The 22,382-nt window shown below is 36.5% G+C and overlaps 3 protein-coding genes across 3 annotated transcripts; 1 reads left to right on the top strand and 2 right to left on the bottom strand.

The window, feature by feature from the left end:
• The first annotated feature begins 38 nt into the window (after window positions 1–38).
• On the top strand, window positions 39–6,890 carry LOC141652920 (putative lysine-specific demethylase JMJ16). The gene is made up of 9 exons (XM_074460537.1): window positions 39–162; window positions 992–1,288; window positions 2,524–2,595; window positions 3,110–3,187; window positions 3,290–3,781; window positions 3,875–4,087; window positions 4,501–4,662; window positions 5,037–5,405; window positions 6,077–6,890. Exons 2-9 carry the CDS (start codon window positions 1,016–1,018, stop codon window positions 6,767–6,769), a joined length of 2,352 nt encoding a protein of 783 aa, XP_074316638.1. The 5' UTR covers window positions 39–162; window positions 992–1,015; the 3' UTR covers window positions 6,770–6,890.
• Window positions 6,891–7,644: 754 nt separating this feature from the next.
• On the bottom strand, window positions 7,645–11,012 carry LOC141652057 (putative E3 ubiquitin-protein ligase XBAT35). The gene is made up of 9 exons (XM_074459712.1): window positions 10,857–11,012; window positions 10,514–10,628; window positions 9,956–10,036; window positions 9,777–9,865; window positions 9,516–9,607; window positions 9,174–9,255; window positions 8,981–9,083; window positions 8,755–8,840; window positions 7,645–8,158 (listed from the first exon to the last, which is right to left on the bottom strand). Exons 1-9 carry the CDS (start codon window positions 10,956–10,958, stop codon window positions 7,658–7,660), a joined length of 1,251 nt encoding a protein of 416 aa, XP_074315813.1. The 5' UTR covers window positions 10,959–11,012; the 3' UTR covers window positions 7,645–7,657.
• A 2,959-nt stretch (window positions 11,013–13,971) lies between these two features.
• LOC141652919 (uncharacterized) lies at window positions 13,972–21,744 on the bottom strand. The gene is made up of 23 exons (XM_074460536.1): window positions 21,260–21,744; window positions 20,297–20,376; window positions 19,918–20,004; window positions 19,788–19,838; window positions 19,577–19,694; window positions 19,331–19,387; window positions 19,131–19,195; window positions 18,739–18,822; window positions 18,428–18,478; window positions 18,262–18,324; window positions 18,124–18,170; window positions 17,752–17,821; window positions 17,371–17,433; window positions 17,144–17,233; window positions 16,981–17,019; window positions 16,427–16,576; window positions 16,263–16,340; window positions 15,864–15,949; window positions 15,104–15,152; window positions 14,940–15,020; window positions 14,696–14,789; window positions 14,325–14,484; window positions 13,972–14,286 (listed from the first exon to the last, which is right to left on the bottom strand). Exons 1-22 carry the CDS (start codon window positions 21,375–21,377, stop codon window positions 14,420–14,422), a joined length of 1,686 nt encoding a protein of 561 aa, XP_074316637.1. The 5' UTR covers window positions 21,378–21,744; the 3' UTR covers window positions 13,972–14,286; window positions 14,325–14,419.
• Window positions 21,745–22,382: the final 638 nt, after the last annotated feature.

The raw sequence follows: 22,382 nt of genomic DNA, 5'->3' as shown, positions 1-22,382 counted from the left end.
ATTTTACAACATGATGGAAATTTAAGTGCATATATTTTGACTATTTTCCGAAACTTTTCAGTACTCCACTTTAACTGCTGTCTTTCTCCTCCCTAATTTGAACTACATCCTTTGCTCCACTTCTACCATTTCCTGTTTCCCTTTCTCCAAGATTTTCAAAAGGTACGCAATTACGCATCTCAATTCTCATGTCTCACAACTTTCTTTCCTTTGTCTAAAAGTAGTCGATATAATACTCCTTCCGTCTCATTCATTTATTTATTCGTATTTTAATCAAAGTTAAATAAATGATTGAGACGATACCGTGTTACTAGTTGATATTCAGCTAATACTGTTCAATTCCGAAATTAAACATTGTGAAATAAGTAGTGTGATTTAATTAAGAATGCTCATTTTTTGTGCGTTTTTTGGACCTGAAATTGTTCTACTAGTATAATAAGTGGCGGAACCAGGATTTGACGTTGAGAGAGGGAGTGAAAATTTTCACTTTTGTACTCTTTCCGTCTCAGTAATTTGTTTACATTTTATATTCAATGTCAGGGGTATTTTAATCACAGGTAAACAAATGATTGGGACGGGGAGTACATTTATAAAAAAAAAAAAATTCGAAATTTTGAACTAAAAATGTCGATTTTTTCATTGTTCTGGGGATGCTACTTCTGGTTCCGTCTTCCGTCACTGAGTATGATGGTGATAAAGGGCAACCCGGTGCACGATGGCGTCCTCGTTAGGCGAGGGTCCCACCACAAGGGTGTAATAGGGGCAAGCCTTCCCTTGCCATTTTTGCAAGAGGCAAGGACTTGAACCCGTGACTTCACGGTCACAAAGGAATAAATAAGAACTGTTTAAATTTTCTGCTTGGTTATATGGTTCGTTAAAGGTGTAAATGTAGAGATGCTGTGAGGTTTACTGAGAAGTAGGGTTTAGCTTGTGTAGAAAATTGGAATTTCAATATTTTTGGGAATAATAGGTGGTTGTGCTGTGTTAATAGGATTTGTGAGGTGTTAATGCATTAATGGTGACGGAAAGCATCAATCTTGGTACCAAGAGGTGTCGAGAAGAGGAGAAGCTTCCTGACCTTTCGAGTTTTGCTTTGAAGAGAGTGGACGTTATTAAAGATGCAATGATCCACAAAAGGCACCGTAATTTGGATATATCTTCTCTGCTAAACCCGTCTGCTGATGACATTGAAGGCATGAGGAGGAACTTGAAGCTCCAATCTAGACCTTGGATAGTTTACGACAACTTACAAAGGGAAGGGAAATCAGAGGATGACCATTTTAACAAGGTCGTGTGTTTTGAATGCATATTATTTTTCAGCTGGTTCAGCTGACGTAAATCGTATCATGGTTATTAATTCGGTTGCTCTTGTTATGGTAATGGTGACGAAAATTGTTGTTAGAGCCGCACAAAATGGTTAAGATTTAAGAGACCACGTAATAAGATAAGAGTGTGATTTTAGTTCCATTTTAGGTTGTACTGTGCCGTGAGCTGCCTTTACCATCATACTATCATTTCCTTGTCTGTATTGATTGGCAAGGATGCTATTGCAGAGGTGCTATTGTAGGCATTTATAGCTTAGGGAAATCGAACGCTAAACTGCCTAATATGGTCATTTTGTTTCTTCTTACAGTATTAAATAACTTGTTATTATTGCTATAGCAAGACCCTTTTAAAGACCGATAACATGTTTATAAAGACAAATGTAGGAAGATTGTGTGAATTGTTCAGATTGTCAAACTGCTTGAGTGCTTGACTAAGCCTTTGTTACCTTTTATGAATTACCTTGTTGACATTGCCTGAAAAACACGAGGTTGCATTAGTGATATTAGGTCTTTGTAGGGTTGGATTCATTTTTATCTGCTTTTCATTATTCGACAAAGTTAAATATTCAGTTAGAATTAAAGAACCATTGTCCCAATGAACTGTTGGTAAATTATATGAGGCATTGGCAATTGTTTTGTTAGTTGTCTTTTGGAGCAAAGGCAAAGGGAAATGACCTCTTTACAATAATATGAGTAAGGCTAAGGTTGTAGAAGGCTAGAAGCTTCTCTTAAGTTGTTGAGTGAGATTCAGGAGATTGTTTGCATCTGATGACACCTTTCCATTAGCGCGGAACCTTTACAGTCATATGATGGCAATTTTGTGCACTTCTTTTTATTCTGATCAATACATAGATTTGGTGCTTTTTAATATTCAAAACGTAGAAATCGGTATACTTTGAAGTTGTTCTTCCAAAGATCTCTTCCCTTTTCGCTGCCTCATCTATACTTCTTGGCATGAAGTGGCATGTTTGAATGTTAGCTTGTACACATTAATACATGTATTGATGTTCCTATTAACATTTCTTTCTTGTTATGTTTAAATAATTTCATGATTTCATGACGATTTGTATGTATGTTTAGATTACTGCTTGATTTCGCATCCATCTTTCTGAACTTGACTGGATTCAGGATATAGAATTATTTTTCCCTTCATAGGTTTGTGCTCATGTTGACTCAACTTGTTTCATTCTTTCTTCAGAGCTTGCCTTCTGATGTTTGCCTTCCAAAGGGTGTGATTAGGGGATGCTCAGAATGCAGTGATTGTCAAAAGGTAATCTTATTTCAGTTCAGTCCATAGTCATCTTTTTTCTTAATTTTTGTTTTGTTTGCTAATGTCATGATACCTTCAGGCCCTAAGCTGTCGTGATCATTATTTGTTCCTAGTCCATAGATTGATTGATCCTCAAGAAAGTGTTTTTGTAGACATGTTTTGACAACAACTACTTTGGCCCAGTGCCTTAATGGGCTCTCTCAATAGGCAGGGTGGGGGGATGCGGGAGGGGGATTGCATGTACGTAGCCTTACTTGGGATAAGAGTAAGAGAGATTGTTTTCAGATAACCTGTAACGAAAATTGGGTTGAGAATTGTATTGAATGACAACTTCACATTAAAAAGGAAAGAAGTGCATCTAGTTTAGCGAGCCATTTTGTTTGACAATTGGGTGGTGTATTTGCGTCATTAGCTTGCCTCATTTGTAGGCTGGCCCGTTCTTCTCACTTGAGATGTTTGGCTACATTGTTAATCATGTTGCTCAGGTTACTTTCCTTTTACTATTTCTAAATAGGTTACGGCCAAGTGGGATCCAGCTGCAGCATGCACCTATGATCTCAAAGAAGCACCTGTATTTCATCCTAGCTACGAGGCATGTCAGTTTAACTCTCTTGCTTTTCATCATACTCGAATTATTTTTGGTTAGTTAAGCCTTCTGTATGTAAATGCTTGAGCATATCCTATTTAATTGCAGGAATTAAATGACACGGCGAAGTACGTAGACAGCATACGTAAACAAGTGGAGCCTTATGGGTTTTGCCGTATTGTACCTCCGCCTTCGTGGAAATTCCCTTGCTTCCTTGAGGAAGACGACATTTGGCAAAACTTTAGATTTACTCCACAAATGCAAAGAGTTACTGAACTACATAATCACCTTTCCCATACAAAAACACCTGCTGACAATGACATAAAAGAAATCAAAAGAAGAAAGTTGGACCGTGAGTCTAGCGACGGTTGTGCAGCAAATTTTAGCTCTGGTGAATGCCATGAGGCTGAGAGCTTGAAATTGGAACCGTGCCCTAAGTTTACACTCATAGGTTTCAAGAGACAAGCCGATTATTTTAAACAATGCTATTTTTCCAGACTCCCTGAGGTTCTAACAACGAATCTAAAACAGGATCCGTCTGAGGAGGATATTGAAGGTGAATATTGGCGTATTGTTGAAAAGCCTACTGAAAATATAGAAGTATGTGAGAATATTTATATCAAGCCATTATATATGTGGATCATTCAATATGTTTTTCAGCAACTTAAACTGTTGTCTGTCTTGTTGTTGAAGGTGCTTTATGCGACTGGAAATTTTGGACATGGATCTTCAGACCCAAATAACACTGAGCTGGGATTTGAATCTCTGAATAGACCTGCTTCAGGTTGGAACCTAAATTGCATCTCCAGTTTGCCCGGTTCCTTGCTCTTGTTTGAGAAATCAGATTTGTCTGGTAGTCTTGGACCTCAGCTACATATTGGAATGTGCTTTTCGTCTTCTCCTTGGGTAAGAAGTTAAACTCTGCTTCCTAACTTCAGCTTAATGTGCCTAAGCTTGACATTCTTTGGCTCCTAACCTTTTCATATTTTGTACGCATATAGTCTATTCGTTTGCTCTAGAATATGATGGAATAAAAGTGAAATGGCTCACTAAACTCTATACTTCTTGTGTTGAGAAGCAACATAACATCGATGCATTTTTACTGCACAATTTTCATTATGGGCCATTCTGTGTTTTGAACATAGGGGAATGGCTATATATTCGACCCTCTTACCCTGATACAGAGTTACAGACAGGACCCATTGAGGCACCGGGGTAGTGTTAATATTGCTCCTTGTCCTAAGTGTCCTTTTGGAACAGTACTGTTTGAACTCGGTCTTCCTTTTATGTGATCGTCTTCTTATATGTTCAACCTTCAGGATGTTCAGGAGCATTGCTTGTACAAGTTGCACTATTTGCACCTAGGTGCTCCCAGAATATGGTATGGCATATCTGGAGATGATGCACATGAATTTGAAGCCGCTACAAGGAAGCACACTCCTAAATCATTGGAAAAACATTTGAAGTTATTTCATAAGCCGGTTAGTATTCCTCTACTTTAGCCATCAAGTTTATTCGTTTGCTGAGAAATTATTTATTTGTTTACGGATTAAACTGTTGAAGAGTTGAAGGCACAAATAAGGTGCTAATTGGAAATTTGTTTGGAAAATTTTTCATTTAAAGTGGGAAATAGCTCAAATCTCATGTCACTAAAATTAAAGTAGCCAAATCTCAGAACACCAAAGTGGAATCAACACAAAACTCAGAATAAAAGGGCAGCCCGGTGCACGATGGTGTCCCCGCTAGGCGAGGGTCCGGGGAAGGGTCCCAACGCAAAAATCAGTATACAAAAATAAAAATAGATAAATTCAATTTTGCAATATGTTTGAATATTTACAACTCTATCCAACTGCAGGGATCTCACCTATCTCCTGGAACTTTGGAATCTGAGGGCATTCCAGTTTATCGTTGCATCCAGCGTCCTGGGGACTTCATGCTATTTCTTCCAAGGGCATATCACTCAGGTTTTGATTGTGGATTCAATTGTTCCACATCAACAGTTTTTGCCCCCTTAGTCTGGCTTCCCTATGGGCTGGCTTCCACTGAGCTTTATCGTGAGAGTAAAAGGAAGACATCAATCTCTTATGATAAATTGCTATTGAGAGCAGCTAATGAAGTTGTCAAAGCCAGATGGGAACATATAGTGAAAGGTCCGAAATCATCAATTGTTACGACTTGGATAAAAGCATCCGGGAAGGACGGCGTCATAACAAAAGCTCTGAGGGTAAGCCCCCAAGATACATTACACCTTGCTGTCAAGAGAAGTTCTACTCTTTTGTTAAAAGATTAATGCTTTTCTAAACCTTAAGTAATTATGTACCATTAATCTCTGAAGTAATTATTTAGGGTTTTTATTTAATTTTTTAAAAAAAATTATTTGTTCTTCTCGCCTTTATTACACTTTTTTATCAACAACTTCTTATATATTTTTACTTGGTTCACTTTTAAGGTATGCCGGACCCTTAAATTTTACTTCGGTTTTCAAATCTTTATTCTCGATTTAAATTTTAAGTTTTTATAAAAGAAGTACGGACTTCGATTTTTGAAACCTATAAGTTTACCTTGACTTTTGTGTATTATGTTTCACTCTCCCTTTTGTTTTTCATTTTTCCTTTTCTATTTTGTTCGCATTTTGAGGTGTGCGTTCACCCATGCACAGTTCTAAAGGATGATTCATGTCAGCCGACCCCAAATCATTTTGGGATTACGGCTCTGATGTTGTTGTTGTTGTAATCTCTTGAAAGACGGTCTCATATCAATATAATGTGAGACCAATGCATTTAGCTTTAAGCGGTATTAAGCTTTTATAGACATTACAGAAACTGGCATGAATCACGAGTAACAGCATATAATGTTAAATCTTGGTTAATAAGGTGGTTCATTTTTCCTTGGCAGGCAAGAGTTAGTTCTGAAGCAAGGTGCAGGGAATATGTTTCACCCGCTTCACAATCGAAGAAGATGGACAAATCCTTTGATGCCAGTGGGCATAAAAAGGAGTGCAGTTTCTGCTATTATGATTTATATTTGTCAGCTGCAATCTGTTCATGCAACCCGAACAAGTATTCATGCCTTCTTCATGCAAAGCTTCTCTGTTCTTGCCCCTGGATTGAAAAACTTTTTCTATTTCGATATCAGATCGACGAGTTGAGTCTCCTTCTGGAAGCTGTAGAAGGTAAGATAACTGCTATGCGATATTGGCGTAGGGAAAATCTAAGGTCGCCCCTAGAATGGGATAACCCAAATCAAGTTGAAAACGGGTTATTTGAGAACCCCTCTTCTGCTTGTGAGGCATCTAATATAAGAGCCGTCTCTCTTGAAAAAAATCAAGATTTTGGATCAAATATTCAATGGGAGGACAAGAAACCGGCTCCTGAAGAGTTGTTTTCAGAGGATTTCGAGGCTAAAGCAATGAAGTTCATTTTGAAAAATTCTGGTGATGATAGGAATTCATCATCGTCCTCTGATTGGGATATTGACGCATGTATTGCTGATCTAGAATCTCGGAAAATGGAGTTGGCGTCTTCAGCCTCTAGCCAAGAAGCTCTGCCATCAGGAAAAAGCATATCACTGAATCATTATTTATCTTAGTCGCGATGCCTTCACAGTTCGTGTGATAATATGCATCATAAAATGTACTAAATTATTCTTCCTGGTGATGAAGAAATGAATTATGTAAACTTTAGGAATACAATGCTAATCTTGGATTTCAGATGCCTAATATCTAGTCAGGCTCCTCAAGTTCAAAGTACTGGTAATCGCATTTATCAGAGCTAACGCGAATATGTCAGGCATCGTCCTCATGAACCATCGTTAACAAGTTAACATGCACTATAACCCGTGCTAACTTGAAAGACCACCCCGAGCAAATTTTTATGCTTATGCTAAGTTACTGAGAATCCGGTTTTGCCTGTGGTGTATTTCACAACTTGCGATTTTTTTTTTTTTTTTTTTTTTTTTTTGTCAGAAGGAAAAAGGGTGATTATAGCACCCCAAAAGTTACAAAACAATCTATTGGACTTGAGGAAGGGCCCGAAGGGGGCAGGGGAGGGTGGTGGACGGTGGTGACGAGTTGAAACATACTAAAAATGAGATGAAAAAAAAATCTCAAAATATTGACAAGGTGATGGGTGCAACAATAATTTACAGATAAAAAAAATAATTAAAAAAAAAATAATTTACAGATAAAGGCATTGTTGTTACTCATATACGGAGTACATGCTGAAAGGATGTTCTGCTAGAGCCACTAGGATTCAAGGTGACCTTGTAAAATCGTCCTAAAACCTTAAAAACTCGCCTCTCTCTCTCAACAGTTGGAACAGCTAATATGTTCGGCTTCAGCACAAGTACTTGCGTAAGACGATTTTACCTAAAATATACTCAGTTTCTTCATAAGGGTATTTGCATAGCATGTGATTTTACTGTATTTTAGTGTAAAACCGCCTTAGAGACAACTTCGTGGTTATTTTCAAGCGGGTTTCAGATACCATACAGTTTCATAACTTGATCAATATGCGCCCGACAAACAGGGCAAACCCCATTCTTGCTCTTAATCTCCTGTAAGCAAGACAAGCAACTAGAAACATGCCCACATGGAACACATGCTGCTTCAACTGGAGCTTCCCAACATACTACACATGATGACGACGATCCCGCTACATCTTTACCAGAAATCTGAACTGTTTCTGTATCAGGAACTAAAGGAGGAGCTGATGGAACAATGGTTTCAGAATGTCTGATATCAGTGTGCAGTGGAGATAAATGTGGAGCAGACCAAGATCCAGGAATGTTTTTCATTATCCGAGGCGATTCCTGGGCCCATGGATTGTTGATGGGTGTCATAGGAGGTGATGGTCTAGTTGGTGTCCTCCAGGTAGTAGGACTGCTGATTGTATGATCCCAACTGTTTCGAGGTGGTTCTGAATTTTGTACTGATGAATCCCATGGTTCAACACCCATTTGTGCTGATGCTGGTTTTACCTGCATCATCATTTAATTCAGAAATTTTAATCAGATATTTTAATCAGTTCATGTATGTAACTACTTAACTTGTACTTTTTGAAAAAATGATGGGATATTCTCTCGTGTACCCTTCAAATTTTTCGTTTTCTAAGGTGTACCCCTTATTTTTCACAAAAAAACTTTGACAGACAATAATTCTCCGTTACGAGTTCAGAAAACGGATTTTTTTTTCAAAACAATTATCTGTCAAGGCCTTGAATTTGAAAAAAAAAATCACCGCTTTTTGAACTGTAGCCGGTAGTTATGGTTGGTCAAAGCTTTTTTAACGAATAAACTTTGACCGACCATAATTCCCGGCTACGACTTGAGACGTCGGTGAATTCTTTTTCAAACTGAAGACCTCTTAAAGACGGTCAATTTGAAAAAAAAATTTATCGTATTCTGAACTTGTGACTAAGAGTGATTGATGGTCAATGTTTTTTTGCAAGAAAAGAGGGGTACATCTTAGAAAATGAAAAAGTTGAGGGGTACACGAGAGAATATCCCAAAAATGATTTAGTTGGATTTCCAGGGAGTGCATTTCGATTAATGCAATAATCGAAATCAAGAAATACCTGAGAGATGCCTTTGCAAGCATTGTACAGCCTTCGAAGTTGCTGCTTATCACTGTAGCTCACAGGCGAAAACTTATATCGAATACCTGAAAACGAAACAAATATGAATGAAAGCATGCCTCTAACGAGGATCTGAAAAACTCGAGAAAATTTTACTGTAATACGGAGTAGTATATTACAGTGAAAGGAATTGAGAGTAGAAAATGAAAAGTGCAGACGAACTCACCAGTCCGTTTGTCTAAAATGTTCATGGCAGGGCTAGGTTGATCAAATCTCGGCTCCTTGATCTTAGATTTTCTCAGAAGCACAATCCTGCGCGGCTCAGCATCCTTCACAACAAATATAACCCAAATTACATCGACTGACTGCTACTTTACGATAAAGAGTAGTGCAGGCGTGCAGCTAGGCTGATTGCAAACCTGAGGAGTTGAGTAGATAACCAACTCCAATTCAGGACGCTTGGGTGGTTTGTGGAGACTGCGAGGCACCACCACAACCCAACTGCACAAAGACCGATAATTAAATCAGTCAAAACAACCAACTAACCGAAAACATAATATACGAAAAAAAAATGCATTTAGTATGCACATTAACATCTACTAAAAAAAATTGTCAAAAAAAGAAAACATGTACTAAAAGAAGTGCATTTGACCAAATGAGTCACTTGTCATCTGTATAACAACCTTTTTTTACGGCTGACAAAAAAAAAGAAAAAAAAATTAACATCTACAGTTAAAGATGAGAGGATGATTTTTACTGACATTACTCTTGAGGACATCTGAAGAGATGTTGCATCAGAAAAGCCTGGTCCAAATGTTTCACGAATGTACCCGGAAAAATAACAAATGCGTCCCTGAAGATATAAACATTATTCAGAGTCCTGATTGTTTCGTGCTATAGAATAGCATACTCCCCTGTCTTAATCATTTATTTAAGAATACTCCCATTTAATAAAAAAAAAAAAAGGTAAATAAATGATTGGGACGGAGGGAATACTAGACTACTGGAATAGAGTAGCAAACCTCAATCTCACGGACAACAAGATTACGCCCATTTTTCCTGGCAACATCAAGTGGTGTTCGGTTTTCGTGATTTTTGACAAACGCATTTGCTGCATAATGAATATATAAAGGTAAATAAATGACTGAGACAAAGAGAGTTAGCATTGCAGATTACAAGACTCTGTAGAAGTTACACATACCACCGTGTAATAGAAGTAATGCAACAGTACGTTCAATCCCTTCTTTTGCTGCATAATGAAGAGGCGTTCCTCCATGACTACCTACAATGTTACGAAAATTGTGTCGAAAACTATGTTGGATGATTAATTTCACACACAAAAAAAAAAAAAAAAAAACAGTGAATGTCGTGAGTCATTTCCTTGTATATATATCACCATAATCCGGAACCAAAGAATGTTTTACATGATTATAATAGTATTACATATCTACGAACAATGGTGGAGCGAGGGGGCTAGCAGGGGCGCTCGCCTTGGCGTTTGAAATTTTCAAAATTTTTAGTTAAAACTTTAAAAAAAAATTCAAGGTCCCTTTATAAAATTACCCTTTCGTCCTCGCTGACTTCAAATCCTGACTCCGCCACTGTCTAGGAACTGAGTACTTCTCTTCTTTTAAAACTACTCCGTATTTCATTTATGGGAAAAAGAACTAGTAAATATTAAACCAACCCAAAATCCGATTTGACTACATGCATTTAAATTTTAAAGTTGCAAAAATGGAAAGTTTAATCAAGTACGTACCTTTACAAAATGCATTGACATTAGCACCTAACTCAATTAAAGTTTTCGCAACATCATACAGTCCTGGATCTTTTGCTGCGACGATAAGTGGTGTTTTCCCTTGTTTATCTTTCCACTAATTACAAGATTATAATTAGTACGTAATACCGTCTCCATAAAAAAGCGCTGTTAGTTCAGTTCGGTAGGACTATTCAAATTCGACCATGCCTTTGGTTTACAAAGAGTTTAATCATGCATTTACGATTTTATGACAACAGCAAGATAGACGTTAATCATGTACGGAGTATTTAAGACTAAAACCGAGATTTAATATTATTCGAGTTAGAATAAGGAAATAGAGTACCTCAAGGCTAGCACCTTGTTTGGAAAGAAATTGTATGCCTCCAATATCACCATTAACAACGTATTGATACAACAGACGATCTTTGGATTGTTTCTGCCCCATTTATCTCTTCTTAGTTATAACTCGAACTAAAAAAGATTCGAGTTATATTTAAACAATTATTTTAGAATCGAGAAAGTAAGGAGCAAGAAAGATTAAACTTTGGAGAAAGACCCTTATATATAATACAAGTGTCTGTATATGAACAGGGGCGAAGCCAGAATTCCAAATATGGGGTAGCGAAAAAATATATATTATAATCGTAAAATAAAGTAAAATTCATGGCGCGAGCGAATAAATTTAAGTCATGATTTCTAATTATGACAACCTAACACGAAAGAAACAAACAATAAACCGCGACAAAAACCTGATATCCAATTTTCCCATATTTTTTATCTCGTTTCAGTTGTAACTGAATGAAAGGGTCCCATTATATAAAATACAATTCAATTATTAACATTAAATGATTTTTTTTTGTTTATAAAATACACCGTCTTATCACGGTATAATACAATCTTATCTATAATTCGTGACCTCGTTTTTATTGCTAAGATCAATCATAAAAAATTTTTATCATCTTAGAAAACTACTAAGGCAAAAAAAAATTCAATTGATTCAATTAAAGAGAAAAAAAGAAGATTCTAGAACTAAACATCAATAATTAGAAAATTTTATAAAAATAATAATCAATTAGAGAAAAAAAAAAAGGCAAGTATAAAATAATTATAAATCAAGTATAAAATAATTATCTTAAAGAGGGGTTTTAATGAATTTGTTTGAGATTCTCCATCAATAATTAAGAAACATTTAATGAGAGTGATGAGAAAAAGTCGAAAACAATTCAAAAAAAAAAAGATGCGTGTGGGTTTCGAACACTGGACTTGCTGCATGAGATTTCTAAACCTTACCACTAGAACACACACCCTTCATTGTCATTATAGTGCTATTCTTTGTAATTATTCTATTATTATGACAGTTGGGGTAGCAGCAATCGATTTCTCAATTATTATTTTTTTGCTTGGGGTAGCGGCGGCCACCCTTTGCCACTGCCTAGCTTCGCCCCTGTATATGAATTATGATGGTGAATAAGATTGAGAAATGTTTGACTTTTAAGCATTTATATACCCATATTAATAGATTCTTGTTTAATACGCCATATCCAGCTTAAACAATAAAACGGCTCAAATAGATGGATGAGATAAGAAGCTGAATGTTTAGGGAAAGACAAACTCTCGTTCCATCTATCTATATTTGGTAGTTTTTGACTCTTTTATACTTATGAGTTATGATGGATATAACCGTTTTAAAGGAGATTAATTAGTTACGGAGTAATAATTAAACAAAAATATAAAAAATGAAGCAGGTTTGGGTAGTCAAAACTCAAACGTTGACAAGTAGCATTGCTTCTAGTAATTCGTCCTTTTGAACCGTGTAATACTCATATGTGGAATGGACCTTCTACTTTATATTATGTTAAATGGTAATTTGATCTCAAGTTGATTCATTCAAATGGAACATGTCACAAAATTATTGTTATGACTTGTGATCATCTGTGAGCCCGATCGAATAATTCGCCATTTTAAGATCTCATTTGGTTGCTATACGGGAATTAATTTCCTATGATTTTACAAAACATATGCCCAAAACTCGTTTGGCTGACATTCTGGAGTTTAATTGACACTGGAGTTTCCAATTACTTAGGAGGGGCTAGGTAATTAAACTCCCCCATTATGGAGGAGTTGGAAATTCATGGGAAAAAGAAAATCCCATGATTTGGGGTAACCAAACATCCCCCAATTTTCAAAATCATGGAATTTTCCAATTCACCCATTTTTATGGGGGCAACCAAACAAGGCCTAAGTAAACCCGATAACTCTACACAGAACACACTTTTTAATAGAGGGTATGTAGTACATGATCAAAATTTTGTAATTAACTCGAATCCATATATGACCGAGTGATGTACTCCCTCCGTCCCAGTCATTTTTTTACCATTTTCATTTTTGGGTTCATTTTTGGGTGTTTTCATTCATTTGTTTTACCTTTCTAAATTAAGCATGCTTCTAATGGGTTATTTGATTATCCAATTTCATTATTGTGCACTTGCCATCTAATAATACTACCCTCAAATGACTTCTCTCCTCTCCTTGATCTTTATGCCAGAAGTAAAGGTAAACAAATGACGGGGACAAAGAGAATATATTTTAAAACGCATCTAACCGACCTGAAATGACTTCAACCCGTTGACCCGTCTACTAAGGAAAATATAAAATAGGAAATGATAATCTCTATTCTATCAATCTATAATGTGAAAATAATAGATGGGGATTGAGTTTCTCTAGACATTTTTGTTGATATTAGTTTGAAAAGCCTAAGGTTTGTAATTGAGGTTCACACGTGAGATTCTGGATTCATTTACGCTATATCAAACATGCCAACATATACACATTTTTTCTTTTTTATTCGCAAAAGTGGCAATTGAAACCCTCAAGTTGAACTAATGGCGACATGTACATGCATATTACACTAAGCGACATGTACCTAAAGTAGTAAAGTTGGAGGAAGTTTCGTTTGAAAAATCAATACTCTTCTCCGACAAAGTTCATCACATTTCAACACGTTGATTAAACAATTCTACACATTTGCGTAAAATTCGATTTATAGGAGAATAAAAACAACGGAATAATAAGGAATAATAAGGCTCGGAATATAAGTTTAAACCTCGGCAGCAACAAAATATTGGTTGGAAACTAAAAAAATATAATATTGCTCAAAAACTATATTTATAAATGGTAATATGCTCAGAAAAAATGTGTATAAACTCAAAAACTACAAAGTCTGAGGTACTACCTCAGATGCGTAATCCTTTTTCTCGTTGGGGGATCTCATTCTATTACCTCAAGGAACCCAACTTTTTATCTATCTAATAATTCGACAAAATTAGCACCACGTACATAAGAAATTAATACAGGAGTCCCCCTATTAAGCCAGAAACTTTGATATAAAAGTCAGAATCGGAACTCGGTTATGATATGAAAGAAGGTTACTCGGTACATGAGCTATGCAACCGAAATCATTGTTTTAACCCTCTAAATATAGCTGAAAGAACATGCTACGAAAATGAAATTTTAGTTGAAATATTACAGTTGAAAAACAAAGTAACATCCTGGCCAAATCATAGGCTCTTTGGAACCCGTTTCAGTGGTTATTCCAGATCTGCTTTAACCTGGCCCGACTATCTAATGCTTCCTATAGAACGAATTCAACAAAAAGGAAATTGCCCAAATTGAGCCGATTTCAGCAAGAACTGTCTAAGTGTCTCAACATCAAAACCACAAAGGAATCTCGCTATCAAAACGTTTATCAGTCGGTTATCTCACAAACACTCTGCCTGCATGAATAGATAAATTTTTAATTGTAGATGATAACCATGAAACAATTCCCATTTTAATTTTGTGTGAGACCGATGCTTACCATTTCGAGAACTAATATGAAAGAATGACAGATTTGTCCAGGCAAGCAAGCTAGCTCCCATTCTGACAAGTCTTTAGATAACCTTCTAACTGTTTAGTTGCTGCCAATATAAGACCTGTAATAGCAGTAAACGTCAAGGACCGGAAGGAAGAGTTTCCAAATGAAAGAAGAACGATAAAATGTAAGCGCCAGAGAATTCCTTGATTCTAACTGAAGAAAATAAGTATCGACAAATTAATAAAAGATGAGTATAGTTTTAGTAAATGTGTTGGTCTTACACTATTATCACGAGACCGACTTTTAGAATACAGTGTATAGGAATTTACCTAAAAACGGAGCTGAAGGTTTCCCTGGTCTTGATTTGAATTCTGGATGGAATTGGACACCCACATAGTATGGATGACCAGGCAGTTCCAAGATCTGTACCAAATGAACTAGTGCTTACGATGATGTGAAATATTATGCAACGCAAATGACGGAAAAGTTTTACATGGATGGCTACGATTTGAGAGATTCTCAGAAGAACCCGACACCAAAAGAAGTTGATTGTCGAACATGTAGTAAATATACCTCCATTCTTTCTCCAGTTTCATCTCTTCCCACAAATTTTAGGCCACCTTCTTCTAAAGGAGAAATCATATTTGGATTCACCTGCATTAGATTATAGATTATTTTGTAGAAATAATATGATAATAAGATACTCGTATAATAAAGCATGGATCCGAACAATGAACCTCGTATCTGTGGCGGTGACGTTCATCAACAAACTTCGAGTTGTGATACCTATACATCCCCAAAAAATAAAAGAAAAATACATAAATAAATCCAAAAATGCTACTTTAAAAACAGCTAAGATAAAGTACAAGTGGCTCGTTCTTCAATACGTTAAAATGCTAAATAGGACGAGAGGGAATCACTAACTTCTAAACAATCGATAGATAAGATGCTATTTCATAAAACCACGGATTCAAAGATCTTCAGCATTTTAAGCAAATTTTGATACTTCAAACGGCATGAATTAAACAAAGTAGTTAGTCGTGAGTCTTCTATGAAACAGCTTTGTATACGAGACCAACCCATATCATCAAGTATTCCTCACTCAGTAATAAGATTAATGGGTTGGTCTAACATTTAAGACTAACACATTAAGTTTTATACTATACGTCATATTTAAGACCGTCTCATACAAGTTTTATACTATACGGCCTCACATAGGTCGTACCGCAGCCCAGGCATCAGCAAATATTTCCTTAAGAACATTAGGAACCCCAAAATTGCAGGGACTTCATTTGCTATGCTGAGCAGCATGGCCATGTTTTAGATAATTTTGTTATAGTCGGAACAAAAATGAATATGCAGTGCAGGACCAAATGAAATACAGAGTATGGCATCCATGTGACATGACATTGTCACTCATTGCTGTATCAAATTTATGTATCAAGAAGAGTGAATGTGTATCAAGACGTGTAAGAAGGAAAGACGTGTCTAGCTTACAACTTAGAAATTACACAATCTGGTGTCTGGAATAACGTTCTTCGTGAGCCTAATCTCATTGTGTTTCCCATGTGCGTTCGGGATCCCTGAAGGCACAAATAACTGATAGTTTAGAGGAATATATTAATAATCACACATTCTGTAAAGGCTTAAGGACTCCCCGAAATGACGGGGGATGTACGCAGGCATAACCCTGCGCTGTTAACATAAAGAGGTTTTTTTCGGATGACACATTATGAAAATTGCATCAAAAATTACATTCAGTGACGTATTTCGCGATTAATAAAACACAACTAGTTTAGTGATTCATTTTGCTTTATTGCTTCAAAATCCTGAACCAAAGAAAAGTAAAGAAAATACCACACATTCACTCATTTTCTAATAAGCAATAAAACATACCTCAGGCATAAATATGATCACGGGATTCGCAGCCTTATCATCAAACTCTTCGCTATTAGCATTTTGCCAACCCAGAATCTACACATATAGTCGGTCAGTGAAACTCGTATACAACAATAATGGTAACGAAAAGGCAAGAAATTAGGTATTCTACAGGTTCTTACAGATCTGGCAAATTCAATCACGGATATCTGCATTCCTAAGCAGATACCCAAGTATGGTACATTATTCTCTCTGGCATATTTTGCGGCTAATATCATTCCTCCTATTCCACGATCACCGAATCCACCAGGAACCAGTACACATGAAGCGTTCTGCACACATACAGATTTTTAAGCGTTCTTGACATGTGAAAGTAAAATATATAAATAACACAAGGAGCAGCCCAATGGTCTTTATCGCCAAGGAAAGCACAAGTAGAAAATGTAAGATATTACAATTTGGGGCCAATAACACAAGGAAGCTGAAAATGAATGGAAAGACGCAAAAGCAGCGGAAAAATGTCATGATAAAGATTGTATATGAGGGATAATCTTCAAATAGGAAGACTTTCCCAAGAACAATCAGAAACCAATCGGTACATACAAAAATTAGAGTGGCAGCCATGGCAAGTTTTACTACGGCATCGTGCACAAAAGATGGCAATGTTTATGGTAGAGGGAAAGCGGGCAGATGCAAAAAAGTCAACAATAAGTCAAAGTCAATAAGTATGGCTCACCTTCAAAGTCTGCCAAGCAGATGCATGGGCTTCTGGTGTCTGCAAAAGAAAAACAATAATTAGAAAAATTTATGGACGTGCGTAATCTAACAGCAATACAGTCCACGAATTCCTTAAAAAAAACCAAAAGATAAAACATGATCTAGAAAGAGATGGTTGATACCAATTTAGCACTTTCCTCTTCTAGGTCAGAAGCTGCAATCCAATCAATTGAAGGCTTTAGGGAACATGCTATGCAAGCATGCAAAAGGGCCTGCAAAAAGGTTCATCACTGTATCAATGTTTCTTCAAATAAAGAATATTAATGACGACAATAAACGAGGAACAAAATGTTCGGCAAGTCAAAGATAGTAGAAGCTCCAACGGAACTAGCAGCAAGAAAAGACTCACCTTTACCACAGACAAGTAGGAGTCTTGGAAACCAACATACTTCCCAACCATAGCAATCCTAACCTGCCAGCATAAGACTTTTGTCAATTACTTAAGCGAGGGGCGTCAGACATATTTCCTCCATCCCACTTGTATTGTCAACATTTGATGTTTGTGGTCAAGGATGTTAGTTTTTAACGGTATTTTCTCAGAATATACAATGTATAACTTTTCAATACGAAAACTAGTTGTTTTGGTAAATTTCACAATGTATCTTTCCATATATTTGAAACAATAAATAAAGGGTTAATGTTTAAATAGGTGAATCACAATAGTCGAATGTGGACAATAAATTTGAAATGGTGGAAGAATTAGACAAGATTAAGGCACTTAAATACTAACAGAGTTGGTAAGATTATCGTAAGTCGTTGCACGGTTGGTCCACTCTTGCAAATCAGGAGATGCAGCAACACTGAAATACCATGGTCAAACAGGATAGTAAGAGATGATCAGAAGCCAATCTTGGAACTCCAAAACAAATCTAACTTCCCCAGTAGAATAAAGGTTTAGAATAGGAGACAAAAGACGTATAATATTATTCTAAACAGAGCTTTCACAAGGACAAAGCAACAACAACAACAACAACAACAACAACAACATCAGAGCCTTAATCCCAAAATGACTTGGGGTCGGCTGACATAAATCATCCTTTAGAACAACAGACACATTTGCATTGGAGCTGATACAAACTACATGTCAGAAAGTAATACTTACTTCAATAAATCTAGCTGTCTCAATATAGCATGATGAGCATTTTGGTTCTGCAATGAGCAAAAAATGACGGTATATAGTATGAGAACAACCGCAATATGACCAACATTGTCGAATATTTTCTATGAGCAATTGACCCACCCGCAAAAGAAGTGGAACATGCCATATGTTGGGAACATCATGGATGTTAAGAATATTTTCTGCCTGCAGATAGTCATAAGGGATTGTCAGGCAAGAAGCCATAACAATAACTGTGGTGAAAATTTCCTAAAAAAACAAAGCATTGAAGAATCTTGCAGCCATTTACCGGAACATGACAAAACTGTGAAAGCTTCTCCTTAGTGTTGTCTAGTAAAGGCTGCATTCAGCAAATGGCATTGGTCATTCAACAGTCCCAAACACAAATATAGATCAGCAGTACATGGACTCCGTTACTTGCTGTGTATTTTACTCCATGTAAGGGTGTGACCTCTCTAATACTTTTTTTAAAAAAAAGATGACCTCTCTAGTACTTAAGTATTCACTTATTAGTTATTACAGCTTGACAATTGACATCCATCAAAATCACAGCTGCAAAGTTACTTAGGGTTGATTGGGTGATTATCAAAAATTACTAACCTGTGCAGATCGACATGCAAGCAAATGAGGAGTTAAGCCTAAGGCTCTGAGTTCTCGAACACTATGTTGAGTAGGCTTCGTTTTCTGCATGTAAATTACATGATGCAAAATCATGAAGGATGAGAAATCAACATTACGTCTAAAAAAGAAAAATGGGTAATTGTACAAGTACACTTGCAAAAAAAAAAAAAAAAAGCAACAAAAACAACAATAGTTAAAAATTATTTGAGTTCGGCTAACATGAATCGTCATATGGAAATATTAGTCTAAGGTGCGAAGACAATGAAAAAGGGAGAAACTGGGCAGCATATAAAATTGATCCCCAAGTCCCCAACAAATCCATTAAGAAAGAAAATAAATTGATAGAGTTGAAAGGAGAATGTTTTTTGTACCTGCTCTCCCACGACTCCCAGAACAGGTATGAGGCTCACGTGGATAAGACAGAAGTTCTCTTTCCCTGTATAAAGATGCACAAAACAGTCAACTGTCTTTTGGATGGTCTATATCTTTTCTGGGGAGAGTGGAAACCAAAGACAAGTTGAAAGAACTCAACACTTTCTGATTAAGAAGCATTGCAGAAGTTTAAACATACCAACTGTGAAAGATAATTGACGTAGAGCCTCAATGAACGGCATAGACTCAATGTCACCTTCACATTTGAAAACGTCACATTTAGTTCATGTAACATACTACCTCTATCCTAAATTTATTGTACTCGTGACTTTGGTAGTGGTTAAGTCAACTTTGTTTGATCACCAAAGTCAAATGTGGACAATAAAAGTAGGATCGACGAAGTAAGAGAAAAGCACACAGATATCTAAAACTGCAGCTCCTTTACCAACAGTCCCTCCCAATTCTATAACACAAACATCAGCAGGCCCCTCTTTTCCATCAACAGCGATTGCTGCAACTGACTGAATCCACTCTTTAATGGCATCAGTTATGTGTGGAACAACCTGCAAATGTAAATGGATGAGGAAGAGGCCGAGTCCAAAATAAAATTCATCACATCAAGGCACTAGAGCTAGAGCTATGGAATATAGAATCACCTGTACTGTTTTCCCGAGATAATCACCTTTACGCTCCCTATTAAGAACAGACTGAAATAAAGTAAATGAGTTAGTAAAGAACAAAAATTGTAGCCACGAAACTTAAATTTAAGGTTTACTTATAATTCACCTGATATATCTTCCCAGTAGTAATGTTGTTGTCTCTTGTAAGTTTCACGTCTATGAAGCGCTCATAATTACCCAAATCTAAGTCCACCTTCATGTAACCAAAAACAGAATAGCATCAAATCAAAATGCTAAAGGACTAATATTGATTTATACCAGTATAACCTATCAATATCAAGGCAGATATAAATGATGAAAAAACTACAATAAAGCGGAAAGGTATCATCAGATGTCTGCTACTTGCTTAAAAAACACACGGAAGCCAAAGACCGGGTATACTAACTAAATGTGACTATCATATATGGTCACTACTATCATGTTTTGTAGTGTTCTAGTGTACAATCCCAAAACAAGACAAGAAGTAGATAGAGACGGAAGTAAACCTCTCCACCATCATCTAGTACAAAAACTTCTCCATGCTCAAAAGGAGACATAGTGCCGGCATCAGTGTTTAAGTAAGGATCTGCAATACACAATTAACTTTTGAAATAAACAAATATATCCAATAGCTTCCAACATACAACAAATGCAAGAAAACTCAACAAGTATTCTTTTCCACAAAAAGGCGCATTTCGTCAACCTTAACTAATCACAAAAGGCAGAAAAATCAACATACTTCTGACTGCAATCCATCCACATGCAATAACTAGGATAATGAAACAAGATTACATCCTGAAGAAAACCAACCCATTTTTCACATATTACATACTCTAATGAGACTTAATTGAAACCTTATTAATACAAAAACCACTCCCTCTATCCCGGTCATTTGTTTACCTATTCCATTTTTGGGTTTCTCTTTCATTTGTTTACCTTTCTATATTAGAACTGTTTTTAATGGGTAATTTAATCTTCCACATCCATTATTATCCACTTGATGACAATATCAGCAACCACAATTGGTCCCCTCTTCCTTCTTAGTCTTTTTGCCAAAAACAAAGGTAAACAAATGACCCATGGGATTATCCACCAATGAAGAATCGGGTTTTCAACCAAATAACCTCGCACTACATCAACCACACATGCATTTGCAACAACATGGCAACCAATTGAGATACTCATCATTGATAAATCTAGCAAACTTTAAGACCGTCTCACACGAGAATTTGTACCAACAAATACCAAAACCCCTCTAATTACAAATAAATAAATAAAAAATACAATCAACACTATTCAAAAACACTCAAAAAAACCCTACAAAACAAACTAAACAATCAAAAAGATTAAAACTTGAGCAATACCCATTAAACATTAAGCAAAACCCAGAAAAATTTAACAATAATAACATTAAAAAAAATTAATAATAATAATGAAGAAGAAGAAATGTAAATAATAAAGATGCTCACCAATCTTAATAGAAGTAACACGAAGACCACAAGCTTTAAGAACAACACCAATACTACTTGCAGTAACTCCCTTTCCTAATCCACTCACAACTCCTCCTGTTACTAACACATACTTCATTTTTTAAATTTAAATTAACTATTTTTTTGGTAATTTATTTGAGCTTTTGAAGAAGTATAACAATGGCGGCTAAGAAATGTTGGGAGGTTTTTTAATGTAAAAAAGGGGGAGAAAGAAGCAGGTTTTTTGTGTTGAAGAGGGAAGTTAACAAAATAACATAAGAAATGAAATGAGTTCGTGTGTATTTGTGAAAAGGTGAAAACTGTTAAAAGTCAAAGTCACCGTTTTCTCTTCAATTTCTGGTAAAAATTTGTTGATTCTGCCGCAACACAGAAGATTAGAGTTTGTTGTACCTGAGGGAAGAAGAGTGGAAAGTCGCTAATACGGGCGTAACTCGTAAATAGAGGTGACAAATGGGCGGATGGTTGGGTTTGGGTTTGGTTATTTTGGGTAGTTGTATAAACCTGGCTCATTAAGGGTGTAATTAAAGCGATTATAATTCTGGCGTAGAATTTGAATGATGTCTTGGCAGGTTCTCCTTTGGTCTTAATCGCTCCTCTCGGCCTCTCAACAATGAAGCAGGCGAGGCTTGGCTTTTTGCCAAAGCGTCTTTATTCAAACTCCGACGCTCGTCGAGAAACTCAAAGGATTAAGTTGTGTTCTTGGCTAAATGTATATTGTAGAGAGAGGGAAGATATTCTGAGATGAATAGTGTATTTAGGTTTAGTTGTGGATTAGTTGGATCATTTCCTCCGATGAAGGTTGAGGAGTATTTATAGGCTTTTTTGTCGCGTGGTGGCGAGTGGCCAAGTGGCTATCAGGTGGAAAGACCGTTGTACCCTCGGCCGATGGACCTATGGCGGGCCCGTAGGGTCTTGGATATGAGTACGCGGATATGTGTCCCTGGTGGTTGTCGCCGAGACCCCGATGTGTGGCCGATGGGTTGCATCGGCTAGACTATCTAAGTCGTTGACTTTCTTTGTGGGTATCCTTGACCTTGCTCAATATGTTGACTTGGTCGGATGCGAGATATGCCCCATCAATTTGCCCCAGCGTAGTCTATCT

This window comes from Silene latifolia, chromosome 4, assembly GCF_048544455.1.
Source record: "Silene latifolia isolate original U9 population chromosome 4, ASM4854445v1, whole genome shotgun sequence".
Lineage (NCBI taxonomy): Eukaryota > Viridiplantae > Streptophyta > Magnoliopsida > Caryophyllales > Caryophyllaceae > Silene > Silene latifolia.
Note: the sequence above shows the minus strand (reverse complement) of the source record. Positions and strands in the feature narration are given on the sequence as shown.

What these genes read in the sequence shown, in the direction of transcription:
- LOC141652920 (XM_074460537.1), top strand. Translation starts at nt 1,016, where the DNA reads ATGGTGACGGAAAGCATCAATCTTGGTACCAAGAGGTGTCGAGAAGAG. An exon ending in AGGATGACCATTTTAACAAG is followed by an intron (nt 1,289 to 2,523) that starts GTCGTGTGTTTT and finishes TTCTTTCTTCAG; the next exon opens with AGCTTGCCTTCTGATGTTTG. An exon ending in TCATAACAAAAGCTCTGAGG is followed by an intron (nt 5,406 to 6,076) that starts GTAAGCCCCCAA and finishes TTTCCTTGGCAG; the next exon opens with GCAAGAGTTAGTTCTGAAGC.
- LOC141652057 (XM_074459712.1), bottom strand. Translation starts at nt 10,958, where the DNA reads ATGGGGCAGAAACAATCCAAAGATCGTCTGTTGTATCAATACGTTGTT. An exon ending in TGTCAATGCATTTTGTAAAG is followed by an intron (nt 10,037 to 10,513) that starts GTACGTACTTGA and finishes GTAACATTGTAG; the next exon opens with GTAGTCATGGAGGAACGCCT. An exon ending in CATTTTAGACAAACGGACTG is followed by an intron (nt 8,841 to 8,980) that starts GTGAGTTCGTCT and finishes TTTCGTTTTCAG; the next exon opens with GTATTCGATATAAGTTTTCG.
- LOC141652919 (XM_074460536.1), bottom strand. Translation starts at nt 21,377, where the DNA reads ATGAAGTATGTGTTAGTAACAGGAGGAGTTGTGAGTGGATTAGGAAAG. An exon ending in ATGTTCCACTTCTTTTGCGG is followed by an intron (nt 18,171 to 18,261) that starts GTGGGTCAATTG and finishes TGCTCATTGCAG; the next exon opens with AACCAAAATGCTCATCATGC. An exon ending in ACGATAATCTTACCAACTCT is followed by an intron (nt 17,434 to 17,751) that starts GTTAGTATTTAA and finishes TTATGCTGGCAG; the next exon opens with GTTAGGATTGCTATGGTTGG.